Source organism: Schistosoma mansoni, chromosome 1 (assembly GCF_000237925.1).
Source record: "Schistosoma mansoni strain Puerto Rico chromosome 1, complete genome".
Classification (NCBI taxonomy): domain Eukaryota; kingdom Metazoa; phylum Platyhelminthes; class Trematoda; order Strigeidida; family Schistosomatidae; genus Schistosoma; species Schistosoma mansoni.
This window is the reverse complement of record NC_031495.1, coordinates 44,553,253-44,566,259: the sequence shown is the minus strand read 5'-3', so window position 1 is coordinate 44,566,259 and position 13,007 is coordinate 44,553,253. Positions and strand designations below refer to the sequence as shown.

The following is a 13,007-nucleotide window of genomic DNA, read 5'->3' as shown; positions in this document are numbered from 1 at the left end:
CAATAGTCATTTTCAAATGTAGATTTTTCAGCGAGGAATTCACGTCCAATGAACATATTGTCTTTCCTTTGATATTATTATCATCTAAATGGTCGACCAATTCAAAAGAACCCTTGAGAGAATACTTAGATAAACGTCTTCGGATAGGATCCGAAATTTTGTCAAACATTAAGTAGTAAGAAGCTGCATTCTGGGGACATCTAGACATTACCGATCATCACATAGATAGAACTCCAGAGTTTAAAGTTGTTTATAAAATATGTCAACTTCTATTCATACTCTTATATGACTACTTGTGATAATTAACTAAATATGAAAAGTCAACCTAGTTTTAACTTTAATTTTACAGACGTTGCGTAAGTGATTATTACGTTGTTAAAATGACTCGCCACCGTTTATTTGGTATCGAATTTAGACTCATTTTTAAAATCTAAATATTAGTGTGAGGCTCTGATGAAGAACTAATTAAAAACAAATATTCCTTTGCTCAACTTGTCCTTTGAAGAACGAATTTGATTAACTTTGCTGTAATCTGAAACTATATTTGATTTCTAGAAAATTCATATTGTTTGTTACGTTTCAAGTTAGGTAACTTAAGGAATAAATATTTAACTTGGTGTTTCAGATATTTTTTAAAATTTTTTTAATTTTTTTATTTCGATTTTTAACTCATCGAAATTCTTTTTTCATCGTTTGTTTTTCCCAAAACAAGTTTTCAACAGTAAATGAATAAAATTGATTAATTAATAAAGAAAATATGTTTCTACTACGTTCAGAAGGTCTTACACTGAATGAATTTCTGTCTTTACATCCTTCTGATAACAATAACATATCGTTACAATCAACAATTTATAATAATAACGCTTCAACTGAACATAAGTTTAACAATAAACAAAGTATATCACAGTCAAGGAATTTTTCTATACTCATGAATAATCCATCAATAAAAAAACCAGTGAATAAAGAAGGAATTTATTCTATTTCGCATGAAACTACAAACCCACCAATTATTACACGAATTAAACCAAATTTCTCAAGCAAACAACAATTAAAACGATCAAATACGGTCAGTGTGACAGATATAAGTAAAACTACGAATGGGAAACTGAACAGTAATATTTCAGTTGATGAATTAATAAAAGAAATTAGACAACAGAAGAAAAAATTACCTGTACAACATAATCGATTAATAAATACACTAAATGATAATGTTATTGATAGTAATTATTTAATTCAAAAATTACATCAACAACGATTATTTCATCGAGCACAAAGTGAACATCCTACTAGCGGTAATTATATAAATAACAGTCATAGTGTGAGTTTACCACCTCATACATGGAATAATAATACTTCATCTACATTTCGTTCAGTATTTTCACAACGTGGATGTAATTTTGGGCGATCGTTTTGGCAACGAAATTTTACTCCTGATCAAAATGAATTAAAATCATCATTAGGTAGGTAAGTAAACAGAATTTTGTAAAAAAACTATTAACTATATTGCTAATAATCTTTGGTATGTCAGGTAGATCATCCTTTTTTCCAGTGTTCACTGAAGGTACAATACCTAGCATTTCGAACATTCTTCTGTTCATTAAGTAAGTTAGGACAGAATCATAAATCACGATTTTTACGAGTGATTTCATTTTATTTACATAAAGCTATATAGATTGATATGCCAATGTAGTGCATACTGAACTGCCGGATGAGAAAACCAAATGTAGTGAAAGTTAGTCAGTCAGTGATAACGTAGAACCAGGTACGTATGTACACCGGCTAAAGTTTCAATAACCTGTTACCACAGGGAGTTGAAGTTTTCAGATCAAATCTAAGACTAGTAGAGTTAATAACTGTAGTGAACGAGAACACCGGTGGGGTCAATCGAATGCATTTGAACACAAAATTACAGTACGCTTTAGTAAAATCTGAGAACCATACAGTAATACCTATTTTGCAGAATGTCAATCAATTGTCTCAAACTTGACCATTCCTTTTGCAAATATCAGTCAATCGTCTTAGATTTCGTTGTTCCTGCATTTTCATACCAATTTCTTTCTGTTTCCGTTCTTTCCTGACTACCGTTGTATACTACTCATGTCTAAATAAGTAGCACAATACGATTCAAGAAAATATAAAATGGCGAAGTGAAAACAAGATATAGGTATGAGAAATTTAGAATCACAGAATTTGTGGGAATACAAAGAATGGATGCACCTGAACCATTGAGAACGATTTTTTGCGATATTATACAAAGTCCCTAATTATTGATTACGATCATCACGTGATCCCAAACCAGGTAGTCCATATCTAATAACAAGGTTAAGTCAAATTATCAGCGTCTTAATGGCCTGACGCCCGAAAATGCTTGATACCACATCCATATTGAACACGGATGCGCTTCTGATTCACGGACACATACCATATCTCGTTTTCTTCATGATGCTCTTTGAAAAAATTCGTTCAATTGCGAAAAACAGGTTCAATGACGCGTAAATATTTATTTAAATAATAGAATGTACAATGTTATGTTCTACTTTTATAGTTTGTTTAACACCAGGAATTGAGCAACATGAGATAATTTACTAACAAATGATTAATTATAATGTAGATATTTCAAATTTACAGTCGTCGAGTCAGGTACTTTTTGAATACTTAACTGAAAAAATTCTTTGATCATGGAAAACGTTTGTTCACATTACTTCGGACCTAAAATACTAACGTGTTGTGATCTCAGATCTAGTTTAATAACTCTGAGTATTCCCAAAGACAGGATAATCCGAATAGTAGAGACATTTGTGTATAAAGCTCTTTTTTTAATAATCCCTAACATGGTTTACATATCGAGCACTTTCTTTTAAGGTCATTGGGTTGGAAATCATAAACAAGGGAAGCCTCTGTTACAAAATTAATGTCAAGGCTTTTGATGATATTTCGATTCAATAATTCCCAAAATAATTACTCTAATATTGAATTAGTTATGCTTCATCAACAAACCACTTTTTAATTGGTAAGGGTGTAAATACTTCAGCGTCTTCTCATGATAGTTTCATAGAGATTGTCTTTCACAGATTCATTAAACCATTATATGGATGATCTGTGCAGTGAATACATAAACGAAACGAATTACATCAAATTCAGGTGAAAAATGAGGGAAATGTCCTGCGAATATCAGAGAATGTTGAGGGCTGTTTCTAAAGATATTATATTGAAGAAAACAGCTTTTTTCAAGCCAACCACAAGTTTTAGCTGGGCCGATAAGAACTGTATAGACGATGGGAAACTATGACAACTGTTACCCTCTTCTGCTGATGAGAATCTTGAATATGTACAGACATTCTGACGGTCAGTTTATTGTTCAGATGACTATAAATAGTTTGACTGTAGGAAAACAGTAGGAATATACTTAGTATACAATGAAAGCTAGATAGAATAGTTCATTCCATTTTATAGAGCTGCAAAATATCAAATTAGCTGGATAATACAAGGGAATAAGTAAAATTTAATTGATATGTATCCTTATTAACAGCTCAAAATAAAACATAATTGTTCATTCAAAGTTTAAGAAACATAACTGGCTGACTTCAAGGGAACTCACAAATTAGCATCGTTTTAGAATAATTGATAGACCTGTTTACAGCTTTATTAGTCATACTTACTTCCTTACGCCTGTTACCCCTAGCGGAGGAGCATAGGCCGCCCACCAGCACTCTTCATCCAAACCAGCCCTGGGCAATCCTTTCCAGTTCTTTCCAGTAACCATCCATCCTTTTCATATCTGCTTTAATTTCCCGGAGTAATGTGTTCTTTGGCCTTCCTCTTTTCTGCTTCCCTTCAGGATTCCAAGTTGGGGCTTGCCTCGTGATGCAGTTTGGTGATTTCCTTAATGTATGTCCGATCCACTTCCAACGTCTTTTGCTAATTTCGTCTTTCTTTGTGACCTGGTTTGTCTTCTCCCATAAAACTCTGTTGCTGATGGTATCCGGCCAGTGAATGTTGAGTATTATGCGTAGACAACTATTTATGAATACTTGTACCTTCTTGACGATGAATGTACAGTAGGACTGTCTTGGTGTTCGTATTAAAGATTCACACGTTGAAACTAGTTGGCAGTTGTTTTGAGTCCCAAATGTGTTCAATTATAGAAATGCGGTCCTTGCTTTGCCAATCCTCGCATTTACATCTGCATCAGATCCTCCTTGTTCATCAGTGATGCTTCCCAGGTATATGAATGTTCCCACATCTTCCAGAGTTTCTCCATTAAGTGTGATTGGCTTGGCGATCTCCGTGTTATATTTGAGGATCTTGCTTTTTCTTTTGTGTATGTTGAGGCCTATTGATGCAAAGGCTACTGCTACATTGGTTGTCTTCGTCTATATTTGTTCGTGTGTATGGGATAGGGGCGCTAGGTCATCTGCAAAGTCCAAATAGTTTAATTGATTCTGAAATGTCCATTGTATTTCGTGCTTCCCCTCAGACGTTGAGGTCTTCATAATCCGGTCAATCACCAGAATAAAGAGGAAGGGGGAGAGTAGACAGCCTTGTCTGATTCCGGTCCTTACTGGGAATGCATCTGTCAGCTGTCCTCCATGCACGACTTCCCACTATAGTCCGTCGTATGAGTTCTGGATAGTGTCGACAGTCTACTCAGGAACTCCATAATGTCTAAGAAGCTTCCATAATTTTCTCCTATTTACACTGTCAAATGCCTTCTCATATTCAATGAAATTGATTTATAGTGACGAATTCCACTCAACTGATTGTTCGATGATGATCCGTGGTGTCGCAATTCGATCTGTGCACGACCGATCATTACGGAATGCAGTCTGTTGATTTCGAAGTTGGGCATCTATTGCGTCTTCCATCTGGTTCAGCAACACTATGTTGAAAACTTTCCCTGGTACTGACAACAAACTGATGCCTCTGTAATTCTCACATTTGCTCAGATCTCCCTTCTTTGGTATCTTGATGAGGTATCCTTCTTTCCAGTCCGTCGGCACTTGTTTCTCCACCCAAATCTTCTTGAATAGAAAAGTGAAGCATGTTTTCAGTTACTGCAATGTTTGACTTCAGTGTTTCAGCTAGTATATTATCAAGTCCTGATGATTCCCTAATCTTGATTTGTCTGATGTCCATCTCGATTTCTTCGATCGTTGGTGGAGTGACATCTATAGGAAGGTTTGTATGTGATTCTATGATGTCCGATGGATTCAATGGGGCTGGTCTATTCAGCAGTTCCTCCAAGTATTCTACCCATCTTTTCTTCTGTTCTTAAATTTCAGTGATTGGTTTGCCTTCTTTGTCCTTGAGTGGTCTCTCCGGTTGACTATATCACCCTGCTAGTTTCTTTGTTGCTTCATATAGTTGTAAAATATTCCCTTCTCTATCAGATTTTCCGCCGTCGTTGCTAGTCCTTCCATGTATTTCTGTTTTTCGGCTTTAATGTTCTTCTTCACTTGCTTGTTTGCTTTTGTGTACTCTGCTTGTGCCTTGAATTTTTCCGATCGTGTTCGATTGTTGCTAATTGCTGTCTTCTTGTTCTCCCTTTCTTGAATCTTGTCCAGGGTTCCCATAGAGATCCGTTCCTTATGATGCTTCTTGCGACCCAGAACCAAACCTCCTGATACGTTGAAGTTAGTGATTCTTTTATCCCTTTCTAGTTGTCCTTCAGAGTAGTTTATTCTTTCAGTAGATCCTGTAAAGCTTGAAACATGTAGTTGAGAGTAATCTTGAATTGGTTGAGTTTGTTCGTATTTCGAAGAAAGGCTGTATTGAAATTTGTAATGCTGTTTCCCCAGTTGTCCAATGCTTCTTTAGCTTCAGTTTCATCTTGACCAGGGCCAGCTGTTGATTTGAAGCTGTGTTAGCTCATCCCCTGGTTCTCACATATTCCATTGTCCTTCGGATTTTTTTGTTAATACAAATATGATCTGGTTTTCTGTGGTGTGGTCAGGCGAGATTCATGTAGCTTTATGTACGCATTATGTTTGTAATTTTTTGAATGCACATAGGTTTGCAAATCTCTACCCAATTTCATTTCTCTATCCTAGTCCATGTCGTCCCATGATATCTTCATACGCAGTGTTGTCCATTCCGACTTTGGCGTTTAGATCTCCTATCAGGATGGTGGTGTCCTCTCTTGAGCATTTCGCTATGGTTGGTTGCAGCCTCTCATAGAATGTCGTCGTTGCCATCATTGGTGGGTGCATACCATTGGATAGCATTCATTGTGATCCCCTCCCTTTTTGTTTTGGAGGATGCTTTGATGGTTCTCGATTCGTGAGATTCCCACCCTACAAGTGCATTTCGTGCTTGTCTGGACAGCATTAGAGCAACTACCTGAGTGTGTGAAGCATTTTAATCTTCGTGACCAAAGTACAACAACATCTCTCCCTTACCTAGCCTTTGTTGTCCAGCTTGTGTCTAATGGGTTTCGCTGATTCCAAGTGCTGCCAATTTGTATCTCCTCATTTTCGTTGTTATTTAACTGGTCTTTCCAGTCTCCCCCATTGTCCGGACATTCCATGTACCTATAAAGAGTGTTTCTCTGGTTGTTAGAAGGTGCATCGACCTCGTGACTTCCGAAGAATCTCGGCTTTCATCCTGAGGCGTCATAGTTCTTCATTCAACTCCCAGGTCAGAGTTTAAATGGTTTGATTTGCTTAATCTGGTTGGCCTTTTTCTAGCAAGAATTCTTTCTACGGTATGGGGTCGCTAACCCCATGCCCACCCTTCCTTCTTTACCCGGGCTTGGGACCGGCAGTAACTCTAGAAGAGCTACAGGTGAAGTTTTGAAATAGCTATAGTGTAATCAAAATAAACTATGCTACATGAAAGAGCAGTTCGTTTTTGGTATGGAGTAGGAAGATCGTCTTGTAATGTGTGAATATAGGTAGTCGATTGACTTATCAAGTGGCCAAATGATGTTTACTACCAAGAACTGCATTAATGATGCCAAGACTTTAATAATATTCCGATTGAGTAAGAAACTAGATTTCTGACGTCTCGTGGCCTAGTATAAGTTCCTTTGTAAAAAAAAATAGGTAACCAAGTAGGTCTTTTAAATGTCTACTTAGTATAAACAAACCCAATAAAAGAATTTTCTTAATGCCCCCAAACTTGTATCAGTCAGACAAGATTATTTATTCCCTAAAGAAGTAATTCATACTAGGTTGCGAAACGCCAGGAATTTAATTTTCTACTCATTGGGATATTATAAATCTATTAACATATCATCATTATAAACAGCTCGTCTAACTGTCAATTTATTTGAAATAATTTCGTTAAATCTTGATTGGGATACATTCACTTCTACAATTTTGCTCAGAATATGTAGTTTGCACAATAAGTGTGCGAATCAAAGCCATAAGAACTGTATTTAGCAATATTTAGTGTCCATTATTATTATCCCCCCTGAAAATCTTCCTTATTAAGGATGACACACATTATTAATCTTTATTTTCATTTCTGAAAATGTCTTCGGATAATATCGGTAGTCTAACTTTCATTTGCCTGGTTGCTTCACGTTTTATCGTTTAATTATTGTCATTGCACGATTAACAGCTGGATAAAGATAGACCATTGAGTTTACGTCTACTCAAAAGGACAGGTATTTAAGTACAATCCAATCGTTCGTTTATTCTTTTATTATTATAAATGATAATCTTAGTAAATCAGTTCACATATGTATTAGACAGACTGAATATATCAACACAATATTAAAAATACACTCATAATAAACAAACATTTATGTAAGTTAACTATTTGAAAAATTAAACAGAAACTAGTTGATGTAGGTAAAAGTCAACTGTTAAACTTTTCTTGTTATGTATAGATAGTAAATGGAAAAAGTCAGGAGAAATTGACTTTTCCATCTCCAGAATTATTTTCTCGAAAGTAATTTCCTATAACTGAAAGTTCCTTAAAATTATGTTCTATAGAATAAAAGATTATTATTATTATTTAAATAAAAACAGATTTCAACATGGAATGGCGTTAATTCAGAATGATGAATGAAGAGTATTTAACATTGGAAAATGCTAAACAATAAAAATTAAAACAAGATAATTTTAAATAAAATGAACTATATACTTTCATTTCTTAATAAATATGAACTAATCTGTAGGTAATAGGGAGATAGAGAAAAGAGAATCTAATGTTAAGCCATTTTGTATTACAAATAATCTGGAAAATTTAAAACGAATTGAAAAAGGTTTTGAGTTTAACAAAATTAGAGAATGAACAAACTGCTTATCATACATCTGGTCAAGTCTTAAAAAAAATATACCGAGCCTATTGTTGGTAAATAGACAAATTCCATGGATAATATACGTGTCACTATAAAATATAATGAAATTATAAAATACTGGTAAAGTTGACGATACATTAAACTATATTTCGAAAGTGACTGGCAACACAGTATAAGATATACTATATCAGATCATCACAATGTTATTTTTCATATCGAGACGTGAATACAGTGTTAGATACTAACCGAAATACATTTACCTGGTGACTACAGGTAAAGTTCATACCAGAACTTGAAGCAAAGCAATATGAATACATTATATTTAGTGGTTTATCATCAGTTGACTGCAACATTTGTACTGAAATATACCATGGAAGTAAAATATAATGTGAAACAATTGACATCAATGAGGAATGTGAAACAGATAAAGCTTAAGCAAATAAAAGAAGTAAGCAAACTATATTGAAGATATGTCATTGACATATTTCTTTGCTGTGATAGTCATAAGCAGTCTATGTACCTATTTGTTCTGTTTAACAAAACATACAATAACATAGATCCTACTATGAAATACGAAGCAGAAGTTAAATTAAATGTCTTAGGTATTAGAATCAAGAAAACCAATAAATTGGCTGCAGAAACGAGTAGATACAAATTGATGGTTCTCGGAATAAGTGAAGCTCATCGGAAAAAACCTAGAAAGAAAAGATTGGATTGAAGACAGATGCTTTTGTGCTCTGACCATGAAGTAGAAAATGCTCCACACACTCAGGGAGTTGCACTGATGATGTCCAAAGAAGCACGTTAAACACTCATAGGATAGGAATCTCATGGATCCACAATCATCAAAGCATCATTCAAAGCATAGAAGGAAGGGAACACAATGAATGTTATCCAGTGTTATGCACCCACCAACGACAAAAATGAAGACAAAGAAGACCAGTTTTAGAAGAGGCTCCTGTCAATCAGAGTGACGAGTTCAGGAAAGGGCCTGACCATCAAGATGAGAGACTTAAACACCAAAGTCGGAATAGACAACACCGGGTGTGAAGATATCATGCTACGACATGGATTGACTGGGAGAAAGGAGTGAGAATGGTCACGCAAATGGTGACACATTTGCAAATTTATGTTCATTCAACAAAATATTCATAGGTGGAACAATATTTTCACACAAACGTATACACGAAGCTACATATGTCTGATCGGATCACACCACGGATAATCAGATCGATCATACACACATCACCAAAGTGTTCAGAAGGTGAATGTAAGACGTGAGAATCAGGAGAAGAGTTGACATAGATTTGGATCACCACCTGAAGGTTGCCAAGACTGAACTCAATCCAAGAAAGTACTGAACAACTGGTGAAACGGCATTACACAGGTTCAATACAGCCTCACTTTGTGATACTGACAAACTAAGCGAATTCAAGATGGTTTTCAACGAATGGTTACAGCCCATACAGGATCTACTCAAAACAAGTAGTATTGAGCTTTAGAGCTGACAAGCAGAAATACGAGGGAGACCTAACAGCGACATTAGAAATCTCTGCAACATAAGGAAATTCGAAGCGACTATATAACACAACGAAGAGACTAGCAGGGAAATATAGTAAAGCAGAGTGACCAGTCAAGAACAAACTAGGCAAGCGAATCACTGAGATTGAAGAACAGTCGAACAGGTGGGTAGAGCACTTTGAAGGATTCTTGAATAGACCATACCCACTGAAACCACCGTACATCGAAGCAGCACACACAGATATCCCTAGAGATTTCGCTATACGAACAATCGAAGAAATCAGGATGGCCATCAGACAAATCAAGTGTGAGAAGCAGAAGAACTGGGCAAAATACCAGATAAAGCATTAAAGTCAGACATAGAAGTATCCGCAAACATGCTCCACATTTTATTCCGGACGATTTAGGAAGAAGAACAAGTACTGACGGAATGAATAGAATGATACCTTATCAATATTCCGAAGAAAGGAGATCTGAGCAAGTGTGAGAATTACAGAGGCATCACACTACTATCGGTATGAGGAAAGATTTTCACAGAGTGTTGCTAAACTAAATAATCAACAGTCGCGATTCCGTAACGATGGGTTGTGCTCAAACCAAATCACGACACTACGGACCATTGTCGAGCAATCAATTGGATGGAATTAGTCCGTTGACCGGATACCATCAGCAACAACCTATTGTTGAAGAGGACGAACCAGTTTCCAAATGAAGAGGAAATGAGCAAAATGCGTTGTAAGTGGATAGGACATAGATTAATGAAATCGCCAAAGTGAATCACGATGCAGGCGCTAACTTGGAATGCTGACGGGAAACAGAACGATGGAAGACGTCGGTAACTAAGTGATAATATGTGTTACTGTGGTACCGGGCGATGTTGATTGTAATCTGTTACAGAAGAAAACCTAAAAAGACAGACTTGCTCGTGTCATCGGCAGTCATACAACATACAGTATGATATGTTAGACTGTTTTGCAGTCTGATAGACAAAGTTCGATCAGAACTAAACGACTAGACTTATATGATATTGGTTACTACTCATTGACCAATCAATTGTAGATGCATCTTTGTCCCATTGGATGTAAGGTGTGGTACGAATGGCTCAGTAGTAATGTCGTCGATTGTGATGTTGGGTGACGTAGGTCCAAATCCACCATCAGTTCCCGCAAATTTACAGGTACACTTTATCGATGAACTCCAACTAACAGGATGCCTGAATACGAGGCCTCTTGCCTATTGGTTTCCTAATTTTTTTGTTGCGATATTTAATCATAACAATTTTCAGTTCATCTCTCACATTGCACTAGTTCTTTCTTAACACTTACTCATAAAAATATGTATATTCTCTTACCATTCAACTATTTCTATTTTGTTTGTCAATCTAAATGAATTTGAACAGTCATGTTCACTTGAAATTATTTATTTATTTATTTAAACACATACATATTGGTACAAAGGGGCAGCAGGTACATATGCGTCACACAAAACAATGAGAATGGGAGGAGAAAGGGGGAAGATGCGTATATATAAAAGAAAAAAAGGATGAAAAAAGAGAAGAGTAATGAGAAGGGGAACTGAAATGTACAACCGGAAGACTCTTTCAGTTAGGAGTTATAACCACTCTTTATGAAGAAAATAAAAGAAGGTTACAGCAGGCTCGCCACTGGCTTCTATTCTGAGCCATATCTGATAACGTCTCTAGCCACTGTGTTGCACCATCTCTCGGACCCCAACCAGGGAGTCGTGAAGGACCAACAGAAGCTAGCCCTTTGCAGCTCTCTTTCATGCCACGACACCATGTCATACACTGACCATCTCTCCGCTTTTTCCAACCAGTCGCAGCATCGGCAAATAATGCACGACGTGGAATTCTCTGGGACGACATTCTTAGAACATATCCAAGCCACCGAAGTCGGTGTTTCAAGATGGTGACACCAAATGAATTATCGTCTCTGCGTTCGAACACACGATGCCGAACCTCTGCATTACTAACATGGTGTTGCCACTGGATGTCAGCAATCCTTCGGAGACAACGATGATCAAGCACAAGGAGTCGTTTAACATCCTCAACTCGGAGAGGCCAGGTTTCACAAGCATAGAGCAAAACTGCTCTCACCGATGCGTTGTGGATCTGACATTTTAAAGCTAGACTAACATCAAGAAGGCGCCAAAGATGGCCCAGATTGGCATAAGCCGCTCCGGCTTTCATTATACGTGCATCAATCTCATCATTCACGCCACCACCAGCACTTATGTAGCTACCCACATACACGAACTTCTCAACTACTTCAACCTGCTCACCATCCAGGGTGAGTACAGGATGAGAATCCTGCCATTCTTGTAGGAGTACTTTGCACTTGGAGGGTGCAAAGCACATGCCGTACCTGAGGACACTGATTGCCACCTGATTAAGTGCGGATTGCATGCCTTGGGCATTATCGCACAGTAAGATAATATCATCCGCATACTCATAGTCGAGAAGTCTTTCTCCAGGCAGCAGATCCACACCGCCATTACTTACATCCATCAGAGCTGTTTCCAGAATGTCATCGTTGGCAAAGTTGAAAAGGAATGGTGAGATCGGGCAACGCTGCCTAACCCCACTGCTTGAATGGAACAAGGGGAAAGGTGGTTGTATGCCATCACTCTGCCTGAGGTGATAGCTTTCAGTTATTCTATCATTTCTTTTACACATGATAGCAGTGCACATAAATCTAACAATCGTTAAATGTGTAGCTGACAGAATAGAGAAACAGATTAATATCTCGTCTTCTTCCTCTTCCCTTTTTTACATTCATTTAAAAAAGTGCAAATATGAGAAAATTATAAGCAAAGATTGATAGTAGCTAGCAGTGAAATACTGTACACGCGCTTCGTCTTATTTGGGCCCGTCACCTGGATGTGTCTGCGTCTCAGAGTTGATGTTCACTCTCAGACCCGAATTCAGTACCGTTCGCTCTAAACGCCAGCGTGTTATCCACTGAGCTACTAAGTCCTGATAGCCACATGCTTGTGCAATCGGGTGAAGTTATATTCACTTGGTATTGTTCACATGAATCTTCCAATTGATTTGTTTAGAATGCTTGTGAATTATAGTAATATCGAGGCAATAAGCACAGTATGTATATACGCTAATAAGAGACTGATCAATTGCAGTCCTAAACATTATTGGGAAGATTTCAGTAAATAATATCAAGTGAATTTATACAGAAATTGTTACTGTTTATATAATTCAAAA

At 36.8% G+C, this 13,007-nt stretch overlaps 1 protein-coding gene across 1 annotated transcript in view; it reads left to right on the top strand.

The window, feature by feature from the left end:
* Positions 1-757: 757 nt before the first annotated feature.
* The window catches only part of Smp_196400 (putative sphingosine phosphate lyase), a gene marked incomplete at both ends in the record, with an annotated part of 39,939 nt that continues 27,689 nt past the window's right edge, over positions 758-13,007 (top strand). Inside the window, one exon of the mRNA XM_018794551.1 lies at positions 758-1,460. Coding sequence (XP_018648953.1) covers positions 758-1,460 — 703 coding nt within the window. The remainder of the gene's footprint in view (positions 1,461-13,007) is intronic.